Source organism: Schistocerca serialis, chromosome 4, assembly GCF_023864345.2.
Source record: "Schistocerca serialis cubense isolate TAMUIC-IGC-003099 chromosome 4, iqSchSeri2.2, whole genome shotgun sequence".
Lineage (NCBI taxonomy): Eukaryota > Metazoa > Arthropoda > Insecta > Orthoptera > Acrididae > Schistocerca > Schistocerca serialis.
In genome coordinates, this window is record NC_064641.1 from 662,041,243 (window position 1) to 662,066,636 (window position 25,394).

Genomic DNA, 25,394 nt, shown 5'->3' on the forward strand with positions numbered 1-25,394 from the left:
CACGAGCCCTCTACCCAGTCAAGCTGCAGTGCTGCTGGGTCGCCATGGACATGGGTGTAAGGGTACTCTATCTCTGACGAAGGAATTGTCCGAAATTAGCAAAGTTATGAGACATTTTATGTGTCTATCTACAACTCAGCAATTCAGCTATTCGTTGAGTTGTTACATTTGCTATTTAAATTACTGTATTCATATACCTCCAAGACTTTTCATTGCCTATTCCTATCGAGTTTGGATTTTAAAATTGCCTATCATGAAAGCCTTACTCAAATTTTATAACCTGACAGTGAGATATGGTGCTATGTCTATAATGTTGAAATGTAACTTTAGTTGCTCCTGTGTATGTCAGAGTTTTAACAGTGAGTCATAGAAGGGATTAAATATTAAAATTGTATTATCAGACTCTTTTTTTCCATTAGGATTTTACTGACAATAATCCCTTCAAACAGTGTTTGAAGGGAGAAGTTGAATAATGCTAGTTACAAAAAATTAATGAAAAAAGTACTTCACCGTGAGAGGCATCTTCAATTGTTTGTTTCCTTCTGGCTGTGAGTATTTTTGTGTCACTATAGAAGAGAGAAAAAACATAAATGGTACTTCATGATTTAATTTTCTTTTATTTATTTGATGTTTCCCAATATGCATAAGAGGACAAATGTTTAGTTAAAATGCTTTTGTAATAATTGCTATTTTGAAACCTTTGCAATTATTTTATTCTGAGATTAGGACAGTTTGTCATAGCAAAAGGTTACATTTTCATAGTTTCAAATATGATATTGGAATGTTACATGTATTCTATTGATTTAGTCTTTCATAGCTCATAATATTCCAGATTTTTCTGTTTGTAATTAGCAATATATCTCTTTTATTTTGCAGGAACATATGTCTACACTGGAGGTGGTGAGGGAGTTTTAGTGAAGTGGTCCCTAGATGCCTCACAGCAGCGCAGTTTCTTGCCACGATTACCAGCCTCTATCGCCCACATTTCATTATCTTCAGATAACAGATGTATAGGCATTTCAACAGATGATAATGGTAAAACATTGCAGAGTTGTCAGAATTTATTTACCCTGCTTTGAATTAAAAAGGTTTTATACACAAGAATAAGCTACACACATTTGAATGTTGACTGAATATTTAATTTTGAGGTTTCATGTCATTTATAGATGTACAACTCTACAATTTTGTTCACTATTTTGCTAAGGATTCTTTGAAAAACAATTTAAAGGCCACTTCCGCAAATTCCACATTTAGTACCAAGAAGTTGAATAATAGAATGTGATTGAGCTTCTTACAAAATTTTACGTAAAAATATACTGCAAATGTTTCAATTCTAAAACTGAAATTCAAATTTTGTTATTTCTTTCATTTTCCAGCAATTCAAATAATTGATCCCCAGTTCAAACATTTATCTGTCGTTCAACATTTTACATGGGGAGTTAGGCCTGTGGCTACTGCTCCTGGAAGGCCCGGACCTCTCTTCCCAGCCAGGTTAACAAGGGATCCTCGCACGCAGTCCTTGGTACTTAATGGACGCACAGGACACATACAGTTTTTCTCAGTGCACTCAAAAACACTGCTATACAATGTATGTATGCAAATTATAAATGCAAAATTATTATAATTACTAACCGTATATAACAAGTATACATCTTTTGATACAGCATATTTCGTACATATATAATTTAATAAAACTATTGAGCAAAATTTGTAGTTAATGACACATTTTGAAAAAAGTATTAGCACCTTCAATGCAGAATATAGTTATGTCAGGCAGTTATCAGATTTTGTCTGTCTGCAGATTATGCTAATGTCATAAGTGTTTTGTACAATGTAAATAGTAATGGAAAAACACAGAAACAACTTGCTACTGTGTGTATTTCAAATACTAAAAGTAATGAAACCATTAACAGTGCTACCTTCTTTGTACATTCAATGTATTAAATTTAATGTTTGAGAAGCTTTTTATAGGCAAATGTATGATAGAGCTGAATTCTTCTGCATTTATCAGCAAGGAATCAGGTTTAGCTAGACTGTGCTAAATGGAGAGCTAGTTGAAGGCCCAAGTGACACATGCCGCCAAGCTCAGAGATGCCATATCTGCTAAATTCCTGTGTAGGACATATCACAATTAGTGGTGGCTGTTTGGGTCGCCAGGCTGAGAGGGGAGCCAGAGATGCCCAAATAGAAGATCTATATGCACTGTATATCACAATTAGTAACGGAAACTGACATAGGTGAAAGTGTACAATGGAAAAGAGGGGGGCAAGCCAAGTGATAAGTTGCTTGTATATAAAAATGTTCTCGAACAGGTCCTGGCTAAATGCGTTCCCAAGACACTTCTTAGCACAGCTGGCAGTAGCCTATTTACAGCAAAGTATATCTCTGAATAATTAGAAAAGAACATACTTTGTATCTTTATCCCTAGTGAAATTGATTCCTGTAGCGGTAGCTAGAGCATAGTTATAATGACGACGATGATGATGATGATGATGATTCACAAAAATGTTAATCATTCACAGTGCATTGATTAAATGAAATATAAAGGTCTTTTTCAGATGAGATTTTAGGAATAGCTTGAAAGAATCTTTTCCTACCACTAAAGGAATTTTACTTACTCATGTAAGGTACGGTTTATGTTTGTTATGGAGCCTGTGTGAGAGTGTATAAAATACAAACTGGTAGTTGCAAGATTAGCATTTCTGAAAAAGAGAAATTTTGTAACATCATATATATATTTAAGGCCGAATATTTTTAGCATGGTGCAGCAGAGTCAGGAACTGAAAAACGTAATTATATATAAATTTCAGCCTCCAGTTGCATAAGCAAAGAAACTTTACCTAGGTTTCAGCTATAATAATGTAGCCTTCTTTAGAAATGCCACAATATAAAATTAAAACATGCCAGATGTTGGCTTTATCAAACTTAAATTGTCAGTAACGTGGACAATAAACAGTTCAGACAAGAAAAAAATAACAATTTTGAAAGGTGATGCTACAGAAGAATACTAAGAATTGGATTGAGTAGATCAGGTAACTAATGAAGAGGTACTGAATCTAATTAAAGGGAAAAAAACTTAAGGCACAACTGGACTAAAACAAGGTGATGTTAGGTGATGTTAGGCAGTGAATGTGTGTGTTCTGGGAGGGGTGAGTAAAAGTTGTAGAGGAGATCAAGGCTTGACTACTATAAGTGGCTTCAAATGTATTTAGGTTGTGGGGATTGTCCAGAGATGAAAAGGTTTGCACAGGATAGACTATCATGGAGAATTTCCTTAAGCCAGTCTTTGAATAGAAGATCACATGTGATTGTAAGAAATTAGACATTTACTTTTGTTGACAGAAACTCAACGAAGGATTATGTTCCCATTACAGCATAAATATATAGTGTGTTAACAAAAATTTTTACGTGTTGTTCACTATATTTGTATGAATATGTATTGGAAATGATCTGTGAGGAGACAGTCATTACATTTCAGTATTAGACACAGGATGAGAGAAAGGCAGAGCATATCTTACAGAATAATAAAACGTGGCAAGCTGTGCCATGAGACTATGGTAACATACTGAGTAAAGGGGAATCTGTATGTAACTAGGTGATTATTGGAATCAGCTGAGACTCCCAAGGGAATGGTCCAATCTGACCTGTAGGAAACCACCCTGAAATTTTTTATACAGGTAGAATACAATGAAAGAAACACTCTGGCAAAAATTTAGCTGCTAAGATGCACTGCAAGTATTTTTTAAAAAAATGTTGAAGTTACTTTTTTTATTTGCATGAAGAACCACTTATGAGAGCAGTCTGTACAGCCCTTTGTGCCTAGCACACGATTGGCAATGACAAGACAGCATAGCACTGTGTAGTTCTAAAATCAGGAGTGACGCAATCGAATTTGAAGCAGCTAAACCATACCATAAATGTCACTTATCATTAATGTTTTGAATAGGAGGCATCATTAATGTTTTGAATAGGAGGCAGTTTGTACCAACAGCTAAACTGTTGCATACGTAACTCTTGCAAAGGTGACTGGCATAGGAAAATAAATCAAGGCAGTATTTGATCTTACCTTACAGAAGACTTCCATTAATAGTGACTTTAAATTATTGAAATGAAATATTTCTTACCCACCTATAATTTTATAACAGTTCCTGTAGCGTAGTTCTTTTGATAATTTTTGAATAATGTATATTTTAGTATTAATTTTATGCCTTGTTCATTCTCCATAGTCATCGCAGTAAAGTGAAATGTCATTTGAATGATGAAAGCAAACATTTTCCGTAAACTATGCACATTTGACGAAAGAAAAATTAATGCTTTCAGGTACATCACAGTAATAATTACTGGTTTTGTTTAGACAAATTGCAGTGGAGTAAGAAATTATCCTGGCCATTGCTATACTCGTTGTGTTACATACCAAGCGTACTTAAAGCAGTTAATAAAATGCGCTGATGCAAACTGTTAATTCGCAAATGCTGAAGTTTAAGAATACTATTCTCCTGCTAGACCTCAGATGTCATGGAGCTGTTGAAAATTATATTGCCTGAGAATTTCCTGAAAAATTCTTTCCACAGACAAAAAAATTCTTTATTGAGAATAACATTGGTTGATCCAGGGGGAATCTGAATTACATCAACAGTTTTTCATAGTCCTCCTGAAAGATAGAGTTAGCATTGTTCCAGGCCAGGTGTCCAACAAAAGCAGTTAATTAATTTCTACAACTAGTTAGAAACCATTTTGAATGAAATGTTACAAATTATTCTTTCCTATTTTTCCAGAGTTGGTAGGTTGATTATAAGATTTTTGTCTCTAAAAAGTCCCTGAAGACTGATGTAAAGTTGCAGAAACAATAATCCATTCATATGTGTCACTGTCATTGTTGTATATGAATGTATCATAGCATTAATCAGTAGCAAAACAGACCCTGTCCTCCTTCACTTCAAAATGATAAAGTGCAGTTTGCTTGCAATTCTTTCAAGAAACCTGACTGACCAGCGTTAGACACAGCAGATTAGGGATACAGCAAGCTTCGTCTTCATATAAGCTATGAATTAATGACATCTCCTCTATACTTTTATAAATTATGTTGTTTTGTGACTTCCTGTACTGTATGATTTCTTGAATCTACTTAACCAGGTCAAAAAAGACTTGAAATAGACAGTGTTCATCTCAATTGCAATTCATAGGGCCCAGTCTCGTAGGTCTCCATGAGTAATGGTGCATTGCCCCTCATGAGCAACTTCACGTGGTTCACATCTCTAGAAAACATCTCTAAAGTACTGTTATTCATCCTATTTATTCAAGTTTAAGGGTTTATGTTGGTTATTAACCAGACTCCGTCATGCTTCCCTTAAAACTCCATGTTAATTGTAAAATGCGCAATAGAATTCCTATCTTGAAGCGTCCTAACATTGAATCATAAGGTGGGAAATTGTAATAATCCCAATATATAACTATCCATTAAATCAATTGAATAAATTGAGGAACTGGAAGGAACTATGTGCCCCTTTAAATAAAAATACAAATGAAACATAAACTGATTGTTTATTACATTAAACAATTGCAAAGTGTTGACATCAACATTATACAAAAAACAAAGTTAATTGATGATGACAACTCACAAGTGGAGGTATGACTACCGTATCCTAGCTACACATTAAATCATTTATCCAATACAGCCCAACGATTGATTTGGAGACTCTAGTGGTCGACTAAATGCCACATCAAACGATATTAAGGTATGAATCGGGTTTAGTGGAGCTGTGGCAACAGTATGCTTGTTGTCTAAACGTTAACCCCCATCTAGTGAGCTGTGCTGCTGCGTTGTGTCATCAATCTGCTGTGATGGTTAGTCAGAGGACTTTGATCATAGTAGGGAATCAGATTCTCGCTCATCAGGACTCGGGCTCCTCTAAGCACTACCATGTCTTGAAGCAGTGACCTGTTTCCATCAACCTTTAAACTAAGGATGTCCCTTTTTCTTCCACCAGCTCCCGATTCAGCAGTTTGCGTCAATCTGGCCACATAAGCTAATCAGCTAAAATGTTGCTCTTTTTCATCAATAGCATGTCAGTGCTACATATAACAAATCCACTGACTGGAAAGTTGTCAGTCATGGTCCAATCAGAGCACATGTTTCTCACTAGTTTGTCCTAGAAATTACTGTCTGACATCAGCCAGCGATGGGCGGATCACAGCAATGTCAAACATTTCTGAATTTCCTGAGGCCAAACTAACATGACGTGCCCTCTGCGAGATCTCCGTTCTCACCATGGTTTGCCCCAACATTCCACGACTTGCACTTTTCTGCCATAAATTGTTGTGTCCCAGCAAGCACTTGAGACTGTTGTGTTAGGCCATCTCAAGAAGTGAGCCGTGCCAGAGGCTGCTGACCCTGAGTTAGTGAAAAGGACTGATAGATTCTGTTGTGAGCTTCTGTCGGTGTCCACTTGACATGCCCAAGATAGCACAAAGCTTTAAGTGCCCACAACACACCTGCCGCATTCAGAGCAATGTGTGGGCTGTGCATTCACAGACTGGAAATATTAGCCCCTGTGCCAATGTACACTGAAATTTTATAAAATACACTTTCCTGTGATAAATCAGCTTAATGAGACTTAAAGTAGATGCAACTAAAGTGTCCTGCCTATTACCAGTCATGAGAAGGGTCAGATAAATTTAGTATAAATGGAAGGAGGCAAGCCAGATGGCTTGTAACCTTACAAAGTAACACTGTTTTTGCACACTGCTTAACATTAAGTGCTAAACAGAAAGAATATTAATTCAGTTGTATCTCCATTGTCAACTCTGATGCTGCCTCAGAAGCAACTGACAATTATGATAGATATTAAATGAGTTGTAAATTTGAGTGAACAGTAACTATAGACAATTGTTTCAGAGAAACTATCAACGAAAACTGAAATTCACTTTACAAACTATGATTGCGCTGAGTTGGGTTATCTCTTTACTGATGCATTCTAAACCAAGGATATGCACCTGCCATCAGAGGTGTGCATCAAGCCTGCACAACCTGCCATGGACCGCAGCCATGACTGCCGGGTGAGCCTCGACTTACAGTGCCTGGTCAGCCGGGCGAGCTGCGCAGGGGTCCACCGGGCTGAGCGGTGCCCTGCCAGAACCCGAGTCCACCCAGGCATCAGTGCAGCTAGGCTGCTTGTCAAGTCATGTTCCTGGCAGGCACCACACTGTTGCGGGCACAGAACGAAATCTTTGCGGCCTGTGTGCAGGCAGTTTTTCACTTTGCACAGTATTTACCGAAACCGTACTTATCCTCTGGTGTTACATTAAAATAACTGATGGCTGTAACATCAGGAACAAGATGGATGTTTAAATCTCCACCATTGCCTGTAATTTTTAAATCAACTTATTGCTACGTATGTGTAAAAATCTATAACAAAATCTCGCCTTTATCCCCTACATTGGGCCCCCATCAGCAAAAATTGCAAGAATAATGGGGAAAAACAACATTAAACCAATTTTTCAACCACCTCCAAAAACGAAAGTGTTACTGGGCTCGGTGGAGCACAAATTGCAGCTACAAGTTCCTGGTATATATAGTATACAGTGCGAATGTGGGCTCCAGTAGATTGGTCAAACACAACGCTGCATTTCTGCATTTCGGAACGCTGCCAGGAACACATTAGAAGCGTACGGCTGGGGCACAAGGACAAATCGGCCGTGGCAGAACATAGCCTCAATGAGGGACACACCTTCCAATGTGAAGAAACGAAAATGCTTTGCCAAGTCAGTGGCTTCTGGGAGAGCATCATCAAGGAATCAATCTTGTCAACAGGGACGATGGCTACCATTTAAGTTCGGTGTGGAACGCTGCAATAGCAGCTATAAGCCAGGACCATGCTCAGCTGCTAATGCTTCATGATTCTAAGCTAGACTAACGCAGCAGATGGCCGGTGTCGCCCGGGCGCCACACAGTTGGATAGAACAGTGTAGAAGGAATAGTTGTTGTATATAATGTGACAACAGTTCTCTAGGACTTTTTCACATTTGCCCCCGGACTGGTAATGAATGTAACCTTCAAGAGATGGGTTATAAATATCCCTAATTTGCTTATGTTAGTTACAGTTTCATCCCGTACATTTGTAGCACTTTTATCCAACAAACAGGAACTCTGCAACAAACAGGGTTCAATTTTCACACTGCAGCTCTGACGATACTGAATGTGTAAAAAAAGAGTAAAATAATGCCTTTCATTGTACACGTCTGTCCATGTGCCAGTTGTACATGTGCACGTACCATCTTCCCATATCCTGCACCACTTGGTGGACAACAGCCACCCAGTATTTGTCTGCTATTTCTTTTTCATGGTGAGAAATTGTTGTAGGGTGAGGAAGCACATCTCTTCCACTTGCAGCAGAATACTACGCTTATATTTCTGGCAATGTTTGTGCAAGAAGTAGAAAGCCATTTCCTGCCCCTTTGATGAATGGTCACACATCTCTTGTGCACATTGTTACACACTTCTCCAGGACAATGTATTTAGCTATGCCGGAAGGTTGCCACTACTGTTGATCTGACTATTAGGAGAAGCTTTGCAGTTATTCAAGTGTTGCAACAGGGTCCACAAGTTTTCCTACACGTGACGGCAAGCTCCACTTACTTTCAGTATGACGAAGGATTAGACCACTGACCACATAGAAAACTTATAAAATTGTACTGCAAAAGACCTTGTTTGTGGAAAATCACCAACAAATGTTACATGAAGAATATAAAAAGTTAGGTGTATGAAGAGATTGTTGAAACATTTCCAGACAATTTAAAACTGTGGACCACAGTGTAAGGAAAACTTAACTACAACAGATCAAGTTTCATAAAAGAGCACAGAAAGTTAGAGGCTTTAGACGGAAGTGGAAAAAAGATGTATAAAACAATAAAAAGTTGCTTGTACTATGTTCATTACTGCATTACACATTACTGTGTTGCATTCATTATTTTACATTATGAGTTCCTTTTCTTCACAAAGGCTCCAAGAACAGCATTTTCATAGCATATAAAACCTTCATGATTCTCAGAGGTGTGCAGACGATTCAGAAAGCTATTCTGCTCACGTGTGACCCACCATTCCTGCCTCCCCAGCACTGTCTGTTTCCCTATTGCACCGAGTCCTGTTGACACCGAGGCTCAGCTGGGTACCTGAACAAGCCATGGGCCTCGACGGTGCATCATGGCTCGCGCGCTCTGTTCCTGGTACAGCTGAGCTTGACAGCCCGTGGTGCAGGCAGCAATACGGAGTGGTCAGCCACCTCCGGGCTTGTTGAGAGCTATAAATTTGGCAATTTTACACTTTTTTTAGATACTTGTATTGCATCTTAGCAACTTATGTTTTGATATGGTCTTTCTTTCGGTATATTCTTATAGATAAAAAAATTCAGGGAATGTGTAAAAAAGTCGGATTGGGCCAATCTCTTGTAATACTTTTGTTCACTATTCACAAACATTCAACAAGACGTTGCAAAGTTGAATACTAATTACATATATTTGCTGTTTAACACCAGCAAATTTTTGTGCATATTCCTAACTCCCAGGCTCGCGCGCTCTGTTCCTGGTACAGCTGAGCTTGACAGCCCGTGGTGCAGGCAGCAATACGGAGTGGTCAGCCACCTCCGGGCTTGTTGAGAGCTATAAATTTGGCAATTTTACACTTTTTTTAGATACTTGTATTGCATCTTAGCAACTTATGTTTTGATATGGTCTTTCTTTCGGTATATTCTTATAGATAAAAAAATTCAGGGAATGTGTAAAAAAGTCGGATTGGGCCAATCTCTTGTAATACTTTTGTTCACTATTCACAAACATTCAACAAGACGTTGCAAAGTTGAATACTAATTACATATATTTGCTGTTTAACACCAGCAAATTTTTGTGCATATTCCTAACTCCCAGAAATTATGCTTACCACATTTTCTGCTCAGATAGTGTTGCATACTTCACCCCCCCCCCCCCCCCCCCCCCCCTGCACCCATCTGGATTTTATGTTAATGATTTAAGGCACTAACTTTGTGTCACTGAACTCTTTCTTTCATATCTTTGAAAATGCTATGTGCAGTTTTGACTCAAAAGAAATGTTTATAATTGATATTTATCTTGGAGATATCTTCAGTGGACCATATATGACTTTGTTGGCTACAGCTGCATGTACATACTTACGCAGAAAGACGACCTGTGAAATGCACTTCATTCTATGTGTGTATGAACAGCTGTAGTCTGGGACCTCCAAACAGCTTTATTTTTGCGTTTGATGAGATTTATTTGTAGCATTCCAGTCATTCTGTTAAATTTACATTATTTCAATGTTGCAAATTATCTCATCTGTCCTAATCTCAAAATATTTGTAGCTTGATGTTACAGGACAGAACTATCTAACTCAGGAACGAGGTGAAGTTATAGTTAACACAGAAGTAATTAAGGTTGCCTTCAGTTCTGCTGGAGATTGGCTTGCAACAGTGGAGCAGAGAGACGACAATGAAATCAGCCCTGAGTTGCGCCTAAAATTCTGGATTTATGACAGCACTAAGCAGACGTAAGTTGAGCTTAGTCTTTACAGATCAGTTGTCTGCTATTTATGAGTTGCAGTAATCACCTATATGTGTCTTATTTTCAGGTATTCATTGAACACTGCAATAGAACTGCCTCATAAGAGTACTGTCTATGCCTTAGAATTCCAACCATCTGCAATCTCTAACCACTTGTTGGCTGTTACTACTGGTGATGACCAAAAGTTTCGAATTTGGGGACTTACAGAAAATTCAAGCTTATACAGTAAGTTATTTACAGCAGCTGAGTATTGCATGATTGATAGCGTTTTAGGTCCTCAAATGCATTTAAGAAAACTAAAATAAATTTTTTGTAAAATGAACAACTAAAAGCAATTTTCACATTTGTTTAGGAAGATTGCAGTTGTATGCTTATTATATAACATTAATTTAACCTGTTCTCTGTATTAAAATTAATATAATGTAAGTTAATAAACATTTGTAGTGGAAAATGTTATTGTTAATTCTAATGCTATGTAAAATATGAGGGGGTGGTGGTGACTGGATATCAGTAGATGAACAGTTTACTACAGGTGTGTTCTTCTGCTCCAGTGAATAGGAAATGAAACAGAGGCTGCAAAAAACTATGAAGAATTTGCCAAAATCAACTGTATTATTGAACAGGGTGGTCAAGTTGGCCCTTGGATGCAGTTTTGTAGTGATCATTCTCCTGAATGTGTAGAATCATACTCATGTCGAACTCTGTCTATTGGGTACAGTAAAATTAGGGGCTGGTGAGGCTGTTACTGCAGGATGGAATAGCAAGTGTTAGACAGATGTGTGGCACAGGTTTTGAAACCGTGATTTTTCATGCTAAAGATATGTTCCGTATAAGACAAGTATTGTAAAGACTCCATTGTGACAAGAAAATGAATTGCCCTGCCACTGGGTACATGCCACGTAACTTTCTGAAATGTTATGAAGCATAGCCCTTTCATAGCCAAATGTAAGTTAGGAAGTATGATGACCCAAATATCGCTGAAGTAGATATGCAGATAATTGTATCCATTAACACCCTGTATGTGCCTGCTCTTTTTGTAAGTCATACTATATTCAGTGGGGAATGTCAGCTACGTGCCTCTTTCTTTGACCCTCTTAAACTATCAGGAAATAATTTCTAAGGTATTCTAAGCAAAACACAATAGTGAAGGAAACAAAGAAGAATCAGAAGTAACAAATCTCATTGAGACAGACTTGCCTAATGTGCAACTGAATGTCAAGCACATATTAATAGTTTTAGTGGTCCAAAGTGAGTAGTGGCACTACGGTTAGAGATGGTGGACCAGTGGGTTGTGGAGGTGATGGTGCTGACCAGGGTTGGGTAGAAAAATTATGCTGAAAGATATAACATCTCTTATTCAATCTTGAGCTACAACGTTAAAGTGCGGCAACACCTCCGGATATGCCTTTGGCAAGTGCTTGGTCTACCAGAGGTGCCATTGATGTGAAAAGGTCACGGTGGCGGGTTGCCCATTTGACTTCTGTGTCCTGCTTTTCTGACACTGTTTACCCCACTCGGCAGCATGTGCCTGACTTAGCACAATGTGGCCCTGAGTGAGTAGTGCTGATGACACAAATGTCTGCTGAATTCTCATAAGCGTCCACCACTACCAGGTTAGAAGCTCGTCCTTGTGCAGATGGATGGTGGCAGTACTGCCCTGGCTGCAAACCACTGCCCTCCAAAACAGGAATTTGGTTGCTACTGTGGATCCTGGGAATGGCTCGTCCATAGGTGTGGCCTTAGAAACCTGTATTGGTATAGTGAAAGTGGATACCCAGACCAAAATTGGCTGCTGGGTGGCCCATAACATGAGGGAGACTTGCATGGATCCGATGTCATAGGGGATGCTGCTATAATCAGGGGTATTTATTATGATTAATGGCACACTTGTTGTGTCAATACATAGCTTCCAGTCATATATGGATCAACACCTTTGTGTCGCATTGGTGTGAAAATACTCTGCAGGCCGGTTTGTAGTTGCAATGCCTTTGTGCAATGTCACCACAATGGTGCGGCTCAGCCCTCCCACCTTATGGTGTACAAATAGGTTCGCTTTTGAAATTATGAAATTACGTACCAGTGCCTCTGCGTGTGCCTCCTTGCCTCACATACTGTTGCAATGAAGCTGTGTCTCAGGCGGTAATGCCCAAAATTAGTGACAACATTCCAGTAGCTTAGCAACAGCAAATGTTTATCGCACTTATCCTTTCGAACAATCCAGCTTAACATTGCCTGTTTAAACTGGTGTGCTTCTTAATGCTTCCAGTAGTAACAGACAACTGACACTGTCATTCGAATGTTTTGTTCTACGAAAATATTTTAAGTTTCTTAAAAAGGAAAAAATAATTAAGTGGCAAGGCTCACCAAAATAATTCAGTCCACATATATTATCAAGCGTTGGGTAACACCAGTATTTATTAACAGTGTTAATAACAGGCAAAGGAAGAATTACTTTTCATGTTGCAACCCATTTGCACAGACACGTTCATTGCAAATAGAGAGAAACCTTGCTTTTATGCTTTTCATGGGACTTCAAAAAATGTTGTAAATTGTACGAAAATGTAAATAGTGGAAGACTGTTTTTGAAGCACTTACACAAGTTTTACATTTCGTGAATACCTTGGTAATTCATACTTTTTGAAGAAAAATGCAGAATTATAGTTCTTTTCAGTTTCTTCTTGTCGATGGTGATGTCTTCATTAAAAATTTAGCAGAAGTCTGGAAGTGTTTACAAGACCTGGACATATGTTTCAGACAGTATGTAACATCAAACAGTTGTCAAGAAGTATACCTAACTTTAAATCATAAAACTTGCTGCATCGGATGCTAAAAATATTTTTTATAAGAAAATTCACTACTGTTTGTAAAAAGTGAAACACTCAGAAGCAGTGGTCTGCAGCATACCATGATTAGAGCAAGTGTAGAACAGCAGAATCATAACAAGTTACATAAAAGGCAGGGAGTGGCATGCAGGTAAGCCCAACAGCACCCTATTTTGTGTGACTGGACAGGTCAATGTTACACAGTGCTTAGTCAGTGTTGAACCATCATATGAAATGAAAAAGTATAATCAAGTGCCACTATGCCTCACTGACAACACAGGGTGGAATATCGGCAGGAGAGTGTGTTTGAACGGGGCAGAATGATTGATCTGCAGGAGGTGGGTCTGTCATTTCATGACATTGCAGCTTGCAAAGGCACGCTGCTTCACCAGTGAGATGTATGTGGACCCAGTGGAGGGAAGAAGGCCATACACAGCACTGACAAGGTACTGGATAACGCAGTGTGACCATAGTGCGAGATTACCACCATCTTGTCTGCTTGGCCGTAACGGTCAGAACAGCTTTGTCCATAGTGTTGGTGTGAAGTTGGAGCACCACAGCAGGTGCGGGCAAGCCTGTGTCAACGATTTGATGCTTTCTTCTGCGGGCTGGCTGCCGTTGCTTCTTCTTCAAGTGACCAGAACACACCAGTGTCAAACACTGCAATGGGCATATGAACACCGACACTTACCTACTGAGTGGAAAAATGTAGTGTCTTCGGACGAGTCCCACTTCAACTTGTCTTACAGTTATGGAAACATACATGTTCAACACTGCCATGCTGAACACAGTTGGGTAGACTGTATTGCTGAGTGGCATAGTGGACAAATGACAAGAGTGATTATTTGAGGTACCATTGCCTGTAACTCACAATCTTGCCTCCTGCATCTTGAGGGCAATCTGTGATGATTTGAGGTGCAATTCCCTATCACTCGCCATCTCTCCTCCTACATCTTGAGGGCAATGTGAACAGCTACCTTTACATCAGGGAGGTTTTACAGCCCAAGGCACTGCCCCTCCTGCAGGCCGTTCCACATGCCACATTTCAGCAGAATAACACCCTGCCGCACATGATGAGCAGTGTTCAAGCCTTAGCCTTTTTCAAAGAATGATGGGTATCACTGCTTCCCTGACATGCTTGTTCACCTGACATAATGTCCATTGAACATGTCTGGGCTGTAGTTGGTCATCATCTTGTTCATTCAGGTCCTCCTGCAGGGACAGTTGATGCTTTGTGGACGTGCCTGCAAACCATGTGGCAGAGTATTCCTCATCAGCAAATTCAGGCGCTGTTTGATTCCATACCACAACCTCTAGTGACTGCGATTGCAGCACATGGTGGCACTACACCTGTACTGAATTTTTAGTCACAGTTCATGTACAGGTCTGTAATGCTAATCATTTGTTTAGTGTCATGTCCCTAACCAGTGGAATGAATTTCAGTGTGATCACATCTCTTGGTCTTGGTTTTCACTTCTTCTGAACAGTAGTGTATGTAAAATACAAAATAGCAGCTGACAATACGTGATGTTGGTGGATTAGATAAGGTGGCAGACACAGTGACAGAATATATTCTGCAAACATCATCATGAAGTTAAATATACATGTGTACATAGATATGTGGATGCTCTGGCATAATGAAATACAAGGGGTCATTAAAAAGTTTATGTAGCGTATATGCAATGTAGCATGACTGATACGGGTGTATAAGCACTGATATGTAGGGAAAGGATAAGTGTGGCAATTGTGTATTTCTGACATACGCGGTAACTGTCGAAATGTGAACTATGGCAACATTATTACCAAATGTATCCATGCAGGACAACATGCTGTTATTCTCTTCCTGGGTGCCGAATTACAAACACCATTAGACATCCATCAGAAGATGATGAGTATGTATGGGGGCAGCATGTCTGTCAAAAACGACCATTCCAGAATGGTGCAACATGCTGCTGCTTTATGATAATGCACGTCCCCATATTGCAAATGTCGTAATGCAGAAGTTATGCTAACTCAAGTGGGAGACACTTGAGCACCTGCACTGTAGTCCCATGTGATTATCATACCTTTGGCCCCCTTAAGAAAGGCTGTGGAGGATTGACAATTCCAATTGGATGAGGATTTGTAGCTGGCAGTTACGGACTTCTTTATGCTGTAGGATGTGGTGTTTTACCAAATGGCTATCTTCAACTTGGCTCAGTGGGATGACTGGCCTCAAAGCTTATGGCGGTTTTGCCCGTTTGGCATATCAGCCTTCGAACAGAAACTTTTTGATTACCCCTTGTATGATTCTGTAGGACATGATAACGAGTGAAATGAATAGTTAAGTTGTAACTGGGCTGTCAGGTTCCACACTAAAAAAGACCTCAGAAATTGGGATGTATTAAAAAAAAGTGCCAAAAATGTGTGGCGGCTATGACTGTATTTGAATTGTTTAGGCTTCGCTATTGTTTCCCGATGTAACCAGCATTTCAGAAATTGCAACATGTTCTGAAAATCTGTATACCATACGTCACTGGGTTATATTTCCCTGCAAATCAGAGTGAATACTTTTTTTAATGAAATATTTGCCAACAATTCCCATGTAGTTCAAATTTTTGAAGTCGATAACTCGTGCACCATCAACAGTTTTCTAAGCATTGTTATTGTTGGGTTGGCATTTTTAGGAGACAAAGCACTAGCGGTGCAAATTGTTCCAACTTTTAATGACTTCTACTGATTCGGAACTGTGGAGCCTAGAACTCGAGTCAGTTTATTGTGTAATGTTTGTAAACACTACTAGAAAGCCAACAATAACACTGTTTCATTACATCTAAATATCAGGAAATTTATAATTATGATAACACAAAAGCATGGGGAATTTACCATTCTCAGTGTAGAGTTTTCAAAGGGACCTATAAAAAATGTTCTAAACAGTGAAAAATGTTAATTCTGGGAATATCAAAGCGGACTTATACTGCTGTGATGTATGTACTTTTTGTCACATTTGACTGCATTTGTAACAAAATACTGGCATAATTACCATTCATCACACACAGGATGTAATTTTTTACTGAAGATTGTGCCCAAAAAATATGTTACTGCTATGTTTGGCTATACTTGAGTAATCAAATTGACAGTCAGTTTGGTAGTGGACGAACGACAGACCTGAGCTGAGATAGAGGCAAATACAGACTGATGCAGTCCTCATCAAAGTATCAGAGTTGCTGAGAGTACCACTTTTGTTCCATCTCTCTCTCTCTCTCTCTCTCTCTCTCTCTCTCTCTCTCTCTCTCTCTCTCTCTGTCCCCCCCCTCTCCTTCTTTCTCTCTCTCCCCTTCTTTCTCTCTCTCCCCCCTCCCCCCCTCCTTCTGTAAATATTCAACAATCCCAATCATAAGCACTAACTTACAGAGATTTTTCGTAATACACTGGTGCACTTAATGTCGTTTACAGTCTAAGGAAAGATATCAGTACACAGTTAACTCAGGTAAAACACAAACATTTTGTTAATTAAGGAACAACTTATTTTTCATTGATTGTCACAGATGTGATAGTGCTTGGTTGTTTGATACTTGGTGATTGAATTGTTTAAAGTATGAAGCAGCCAAATAGCATCTGTGATGTGAGGCAATGCTGGTGTGACAAGTCCACCCCAATGTTTCGTATGAATAGGTACACTGTTCAGAGTCAATAAACTTTGAAGACAGTCCTATATTATACAGTTGTCCAGTAAACACTGTTAAATGTGTAGGCTTGTTGTACAACAAGAACTATTCCACTCGCCAGCCCGACAGCAGTGCTGTAAGCTGACTGGACAACACTAACTAAATATAAACACTTGAGGCGCACCGTAGTATCGGATACACAATGATAGCAAGGCGATTGCTGGTATACTAGAATTGCTTGTCTGCAGTGGCCGTTCTTATCTCAAGGCTGTGGGGCGGTGGCACATGGGAACTCCAAGGGTTATGGCCTGAGGCATGCTTGGATTGGCCCCGCCATAGATGCTGCACTGGCTTGCAGCATCTTTGCAGTGGTTGACCTCTTGCTTTGAGTTTTGGTATTTGACAACACAACACTTAATATTAACAGTATTAGGAAAGAGTAGATTGCTACTCAGCTAAAGATGATACATAGAGTTGTTGACTGGCACAATGATAAGACTGTTATACACTTAGCTTGTATTCAAAGCCTTCTTCAGTATAGAAAACACATGCACACTCATTCAGACAAGCAAGCACATGACATGCACACATGGTTGGCATCTCTGGCAGCTCAGATCAGAATATGTTCCAGTCTGAGCTGCTGGAGATGGCAGGCATGTGTGGGAGATGTGATTGCATGTGTTACGTGTATAAGTATTTTCTTTTTTGAAGAAGGCTTTGGCCAAAAGCTAAATGTATTACAGTCTTTTCATTGTGTGTGTCTGCAACTCAACGTGTCATCTTTTACAGCGACCAGCGATCTATTCTTTTCCTAATATTGTTGATATTCCAACCTGGAATTTCCATTGTTTGATTTTTCGCTTAAAATTAAAAGTTCTTTGACTGAAGCATTTGGCATTTGGTAGACAGCTGTCTTTCACCATGGATTCTCCAGAGGCTCATTACGCCACATGGGTACTGCTGGGAACATCATAGCAGTTTCAGCTTCCACCAGTTACATAGGAAATTGGGTTGCTACCTCCATTTGCCTTTAACATAAATGAGAGAGAAAACATATATTAATAAATGATTCTTTATAAACTTGAGAAATAAAAGATATGTTAATATTATTACTAAAATTTATTTTAACAGAGAGTGAATATGATCTATCACTTCTTGGGCAACACACATACTATGTGAACTGGATGTTTGATTGCACAGGCAGTGAAAAGGCATGAGGGTGATTGTGTCTGAAGCACCAACTCACTGTCATGTTTAGTGGTTCTTTACTGGAATGGCTTAGGAGTGAGCAAGGATCTTACATGGGTTGGGTTTGTGTCAGAATATAAACTTTTAAGGGGAGGGAAAGTGAGTGAAAAAGATATTCCTTATTTCAGAGGATGATGTGATTAAAAATTTAATCGACTTTAATGATTGATGATGAGTAGTTTTGATTCTTCTTCCTACCACCATTATGAGATAAGTTTCTAGGTGATCTACAGTAATTGCTTGGATCATGTCTCTCACCTGATCTCAACTGCCACCAATCTCTCTTGTAGTATCTTCTGCAATTCCTATTTCCTTTCATTCCTTTTTTCACATTTCTTGTTTTTTTTCATATTTTCTGTTTCTGTCTGTGCTTGTGTGTTTCCTACCACTGCTTCAGTTTCCCCGATCTCTGCTTCTACTTCCATATATCTGACTCGTCAGCCTTCTCCCTCCCCCCCCCCCCCCCCTTTCATGCCCACTCATACCCCCTTCACCCTCCCCTATCTCTCTCAATTCCAGTCTTCAGAGTTTCAAGTCTCATCCATGTCTGGAATCACCATTAATTTTCCTATGATTTTGGTGCCTTTCACTTCAAATCTATTAATTTCCTATCTAATATGCTATTATTAACGTTTCCTCCAAATCTGTTGTCTTCTTTCTGGTTGAAATCTTGGTTCTGAAAGCCTTTTTTGTCATCTTCTGTTAATTTGTATTGGTCCCATGCTGTTTGAGAAGTGCAAATGCATCTCTCTCACTATAATTGATGATGATCCATTGATGAAGCTCAAGGCAAGAAAATAACAGTTTACTGAGTAACAAATGCTCTCTCTGGTCATGATGCACAGTTAGTTAGGGTAAATAACATAGCACCTTACATTGTGGACACTCCTCGGTGGAGCTCAGTTAGAATAGTTAATGTCTCCAGGATAAATGTTTTTAAGAACAGTTTACAGGACATGACATGGGATGTAATTTACAATGAAACAAATCTAACATAAAATTTAATCTATTCTGTGGTAAATTCGTATCATTATTTGAAAACAGCTTTCCGCATAAGCTAATCAGAGAGGACACTAAACAGGCATGTAAAAAACCATAGATCACTTGAGGGATTAAAATATTTTGTGAAAGGAAAGGGAAATATATCTTTTGTTAAGAACAGCAAGGGATCCTGCATTAGTTGCACACTACAAAATCTACTCAAAATTACTAAGAAAGGTTATTAAAAAATCAGAGAACGTGCATGTATTGTAAGAAATTGGCACTTCCAGCAACAGACTTAAGGCTAAATTGAATTTAGTGAAACTAGAGAGGCAGCAAATGCATTTAATAATCATTTCTTAAATATAGTGGATTGCATAGAGGCAAACAGTTCAATAGCAAAATCATGGCATTGTGTGGAAAATGTAACTTACATAAAATTATTTCATATGAATGTATCATCAACTTCTCCTTCTGAAATTAAGAAAATTACACTTTCTCTAAAAAATAAAAGCTCATCTGGCTTTGGTGGTGTTTGCAATAGAGTATTAAAAATTTGTTCCGATGTAATAACTCCAGTCCTATATGAAATATGTATTTGGTTGGTTGGTTGTGTGGGGGCAGGGGGGGGGGGGGGGTTGAAGAGAAGAGGGACCAGAGAAATATGCCTTTGTTAAAGATAAGAGAGATGTCAGTAACTACTGATCTGTTTCACTTCTGACATCATTCCCAAACTTTTTGAGAAGGTGATGTATTCTAGAAGAGAATCTCACCGTAGCAATAATAGTATCCTTAGCTAATCGCAGTTTGGGTTTCAGAAGGGTTGCTCTACTGATAATGCCATATACATGTACGCTTACCAGATTTTGCAAGCATTAAATAATAAAATAGCGCCAGTTGGATTTTCTGCGACCATTCCAAGGCATTTGACTATGTGGATCATAGTATTCTCCTAGATAAATAGACATTTTGTAGGATTGATGGTATATCCAACCAATTAATAATTTCATATCTAACCAAAAGAATGCAAAAAGTTGTACTTAATAATTCAAGAAATGTAGCACAGAGACATAATTCTGACTGGGGAGAAATCACGTGGGGTTCCCTAAGGTTCAGTCATAGGTCCACTACTGTTCCTCATATATGAGGCGTCCAGAAGCCAAATGCAGTGAGTGCACTATAACATTTTTTTCAGGAAACGCAAAAACTTCTTACTTACTTCATATGGCAGATATTTGAAATTCCTTTTCATCATAGATTTATGCTTAATTAAGGAGTATATTTTTGACAATCCCTGAAACATTCAGCTTTTATTTTGCTAGTTATTACCTAAAATAATTTGGATTCACCGAGTTTTGCCTCTGTTCCCAGGGATCTACAGAGTTATGCTTCTGTAGATATCGATGTGCATATATTATCGTTAACTAAAAAAAGACACCTTAATACTGTTACAAAAGATTTAATGACTAAAACTGAATGTGATTACAATGTATGTGACATTAAACAATAGTTTGAAAGTAGTTAATACAAAGTATGTTACATTAAACAATAGTTTGAAAGTAGTTAATATGTCATAAGCTTTCAAGTCCTGACCCGTCCCCTCTAAATTACACTGGCAACTCATTGTCCTCTGGATGAATTTCAAAGTCTGAACCTTCATCTGCATTGTTCCCAGCCATCTGACAATGGATTACATTCTTGTAGAAAGCAAGATTTTCGTTTTCTTCCCAAATTTGCCCGAAGTGCTTATTGAGAACGAAATCAATATCCCTCACTTTAGCTTCCTTTAAGGCTCTTCCAATTCTGATAACGTTTGGCTCCATGGATGAGTAGGCTTTGCCTCGTCTGCATATCCCTCTTCCTTCACCAGCATCCATTCTATAAGACACTTCACCTCTTACTAGTGCGCTTCTTTGTTTAGTTCTGGTGATCACAACCCATTTTACAGGGGCAAATCTGAAGTGCCATTGACTAGGTGGCTTAGCTTAATGACATCAGCAACTGAATCCTTCCAACACAGATTGTTGACATCTACTCCTAATTGCAAAACTATTCCGTGATCCTCAAACACTTTATTGTAATCACTCGATAATTTTGACTTTAGACCTGAGAACCTTTTCTATTTCACCAAAAATTCTGTCGGGTGGTAGAAACAAATGTCCAACCATTGGATAGAATATCTTAACTCGTTTCATGTTGACAGGAGCTTCTTGTGTTAGCCAATAGCACAGCATACCCAACATCGTCTGGTTTTTTGTTTTGCCCTCCACAACTGTCTGAAATCAGATGGATGGCATGGATGTCAGTTAGGCCTGTAGATGTTAACCTCTGATGTACACAAGGTTCAATTTCGTTGGATCCCTTTACAAAGTCTTTTTCTTTCCATATGTATATAAAAGTGTTCTCCTTGTTTTGCCATGAACGAGATGGTCCTTGACAGATTGTAAAATTGTATGCGTACATTTGACATGTATAATAAGCACTTTGATCTTGCAGTTTAGGCAGTGGAAGGTTTTTCTGGCAGTCAAATGTCAGGGTTATTTCACCGTTGTCCTCAACTTTCAGTATATCATAAAAAGCATTTGCCTTAGCTTTGTGTAAAGCAAGGTGTGTTGTTTCTTCACCTCATCTCCAGTTGTTCGGGTCAATGGCTTCATTTGTTGTTCTAAACTGATGCACACTGAGCAACAGTCGGTTGCTGGGGAAGCGAAGCTGATATTATAATCAGATACAAAAAAAGATCTGAAAAACTCTTACGTAACTTTATCCACAGTATTCTCTGGATCCGCATTAAACATTTTCCAAAGCTTTGCAATCGATAATTCACTGGACGTGAAGAGTCTGCTGATGTTCTTTTCTTTTTTTCCCCACAGCAGTAGTGTGATTGTACTGGTTTCAGCTTCTCAATAAACTCCTTAACCGCATCCTGTTTTCCTTGATAAATATTTGCCATTTGGTCTCCTCCTCATCTTTCAATTGGAGCTTCTCCTGTCTGTAAGTACCGTCTATAGACTCTTTGTATTCTCACTGTTGATATGCCAAGAACGCTAGTAAACATCTTTTGGCACACACACAATTGCTGAGTTTGATTTACCACTTTCAGATGGGGCAAATAGAATCAGATTGAAGTATTTATGTTTTTCCAAGAATCTGCTGCTTCAATCCGACACCTCCTTGGATATTCGACTGATGTGTGTATAATTACAAACTGGTCCTGTTTAATTTTGTCTCCAACTTTATAAAAGGCCTGATGTGATCTCCTTATATTCTGCATTGGTACTCTTGCACACTGATATACTGATGAAGGTGCATGCTTGCACTGGGGATTAACTGGAAACCCACTTGCAGAATATATACCAAAGAACAGTACTAATAAGGAGAAAGTTAGGATAATGTACTAAAAAAAATCATTTACTGTACTACGTTTCCTAAACAAATGATTATAAAATCAATAATGCACTGTTCATTCAAGGAAATCGTTCCTGACTACAGCCATTTGAAATGAGCGTAATTTATATTAACATAAACCTAAAGCATCACAGTGTAACTTACTGTTTACAGAAATATTGGTAATGAAGTTCTTATTATTTTCATGCAGTGAAGTAGCACAAAATACTAGGGTTGAGGAGTAAATCTTTCCTCATGCATTTTGCTTTGTTCCTCTTCCGGTCAGAAGGATTGCCGATTTTTTACGGCCTTTTCCTTTTGGAACTGATTGTACAAGTCTTCCATCAGTAACATCCTTGATTATGGAGGGAATGATAAAGCACTCTTTGTATTTTATCCATCAAAAATATCACAAACACTCTCCATCCACTCACAAACAAGCCAAGCTAGAAAAACGCGTCAATATGGCTAGGTAACAGTTGATGTGCTGCTGTTTTTTGTTTCACATTAGTTTGCAGTAGGTACAACTTGACAAATTGCCACCCACTGGCTCAGAAGTAAAGTTTTTGTAGTAGTAAGCTGGGAAGGCTGTATTATTCCGACAAAATACATAATGTGTACAAAGCGAGTTTTGCATCTTCAAACCTTTTTAATAATGGTGCATGCTAAGGATACACCAAGTTCTGCTTCTTTATCATACAATGGATTCACTCAGTTTTGCTTTGCAACCAGAAGTGGAAAGACAGAGTTTTGCATCTGCAGACGGTTTTCGAGGCACATTTTAGGGCAGAAAAAAAAGGTGTTTTGTTCATGTTTTAAGAGTGTAATCAATAGATGGCAGCACAGAGAACAAAATGATGGTACCAACTCATTTTCGAGAAAAAGTGGATTTACAACAGTTTGCATCTGGACGCCTTGTATGTAAATGTTCTTCTGTCAAGTATACGATAAACAGAATTAGTTCATTTTGCATGTGACATTAGTACTGTAATTAATCCAAGCATACATACAGAAACAGAACAAATGGTAAACAAAGTTTCTAAAAGTATCATTGACTGGTTTTCTGCAAATGGTCTCACCATCAATTTTAAAAAGGCATGACATATTCAGTTATGCACATCTGGAGGTATCATACCAATGATAAATGTAACACATGGTGAGGAAATAATCAAATCAAGGTCACAAGGACTTCAGTCCGAGGTGTACGGTGGATGGTACAGTACTTCCCAGTCCCATCGACCGAACAGAGCAGCCACAGCTTGTGCTGTATACAACATCATCATAATCGTACACGAGATTCACCATAACTTTAGACCGTTCCATTCGTACCATCACCAGAACAGGCTCTGCTGACGATATACTACATCTTCCACGTTGCTGGCAATGGGTTCCACACAATGCTGGTGACTACTTTAAAGGAAAGTTACAGGTGCAAACATGTAACTCTTTTGTATCGGTTGTGAATAAAAGGTTGCCACTATTTATGTTCCAACCCTTGTATGAGACTGTCAAACAGACCTACAAATTGATGGAATGTTCCAATGAAAATATTGAGAGTTGCATGGATATCTGTTCATTGGCAAGACTAATCCCTGAAGAAGTTACTTTACTGAGAGAATTTTGTGAAGTGATGAGTCCACTGGCACAGGCTCTGAAATTACTACAAGGTGAACATAACGTAACTGCTTGGAAACAAAAGCTGAATAATGTATTCACTAAGCTGACACTGCGCAGGCCTAAGCTTGATGCAGTTCTTCTGGGATTGCTAATGAGGCTTGAATGCACATTTGAAAATAAATACCTATTTCTGTCTGCATGCTTCCACCCAAAATTCAGACCACATGCCTTTGCAGCCAATGGTCATGTGCTGGAAACCATTCTGCAAGCAACAGCTGTAAGGGAGACTCTCAGGTAAGAAGCAGCAGCTCTTGAGAAGTAGGAGCAAGAATTTTTTCTGCTTTGAGAGACAAAATACACTTACAGGAACTTGAACAATTTTCACTAGATTCTTCAAAAAATATACAGATGATTAGTACGTTTCCTGCAGTCAAGACAATCTTTGTTATGTTCAGAAGAATTGCAGTAACGTGACTTTGGGCATGTGCCATACTCTATTGGACAATAATTGACTGGGTATGTTACCAAATTATGCCTTTCACAAATTAAGTACATGACAAAACATCATTACAGCCTCAATCTTTTACATAAAAAGAACCGAAATGTCCAACACTTATCAAAAACAAAGTGGAACAGTCATTCATCCTGTCATCATGGGTGCTTTTCATTAGACTTTGAGAGCTTCAGTATCTTGTATACCCTCCATGAGTGTTTGTCACTGCCTTATATGAATGTGATATGCTCTGTGTAGGTCTACGGAGACCACCCTATGGTATCCAGTCCCATTCTTCAGTGAGAGTTCTGGGAGAGTCTGTGATGGAACAGGATGATCACAAACACGTATGTTGAACATGTCCCACATATGCAAGATGGGGTTTAGGTCAGGACTCACTGCCACCCATTCCATTACGTCCATCTCCAAGCGTTGCAAGACATCGCTTCTGATGCCTGCCATATGGTCTCTGGCATTAGAAGGAATTCAGGGCCACCATCGTATGCAGCGGCCACCATGACAGGATCTGTTCGAAGTACTGCCTGGCAGAAAGGCGACCATGGATGATGACAAGATCTGTATGGCTGTTAACAGTGAAGACTTATCACAACATCATTTAACCTTGGGAAC

The 25,394-nt window shown here is 38.8% G+C and overlaps 1 protein-coding gene across 1 annotated transcript in view; it reads left to right on the plus strand.

Moving 5' to 3' along the window:
* LOC126473133 (WD repeat-containing protein 75) overlaps window positions 1-25,394 on the plus strand; it is a 195,330-nt gene that overhangs the window by 37,204 nt on the left and 132,732 nt on the right. Inside the window, exons 6-9 of the mRNA XM_050099988.1 lie at window positions 877-1,035; window positions 1,377-1,588; window positions 10,371-10,555; window positions 10,637-10,794. Coding sequence (XP_049955945.1) covers window positions 877-1,035; window positions 1,377-1,588; window positions 10,371-10,555; window positions 10,637-10,794 — 714 coding nt within the window. The remainder of the gene's footprint in view (window positions 1-876; window positions 1,036-1,376; window positions 1,589-10,370; window positions 10,556-10,636; window positions 10,795-25,394) is intronic.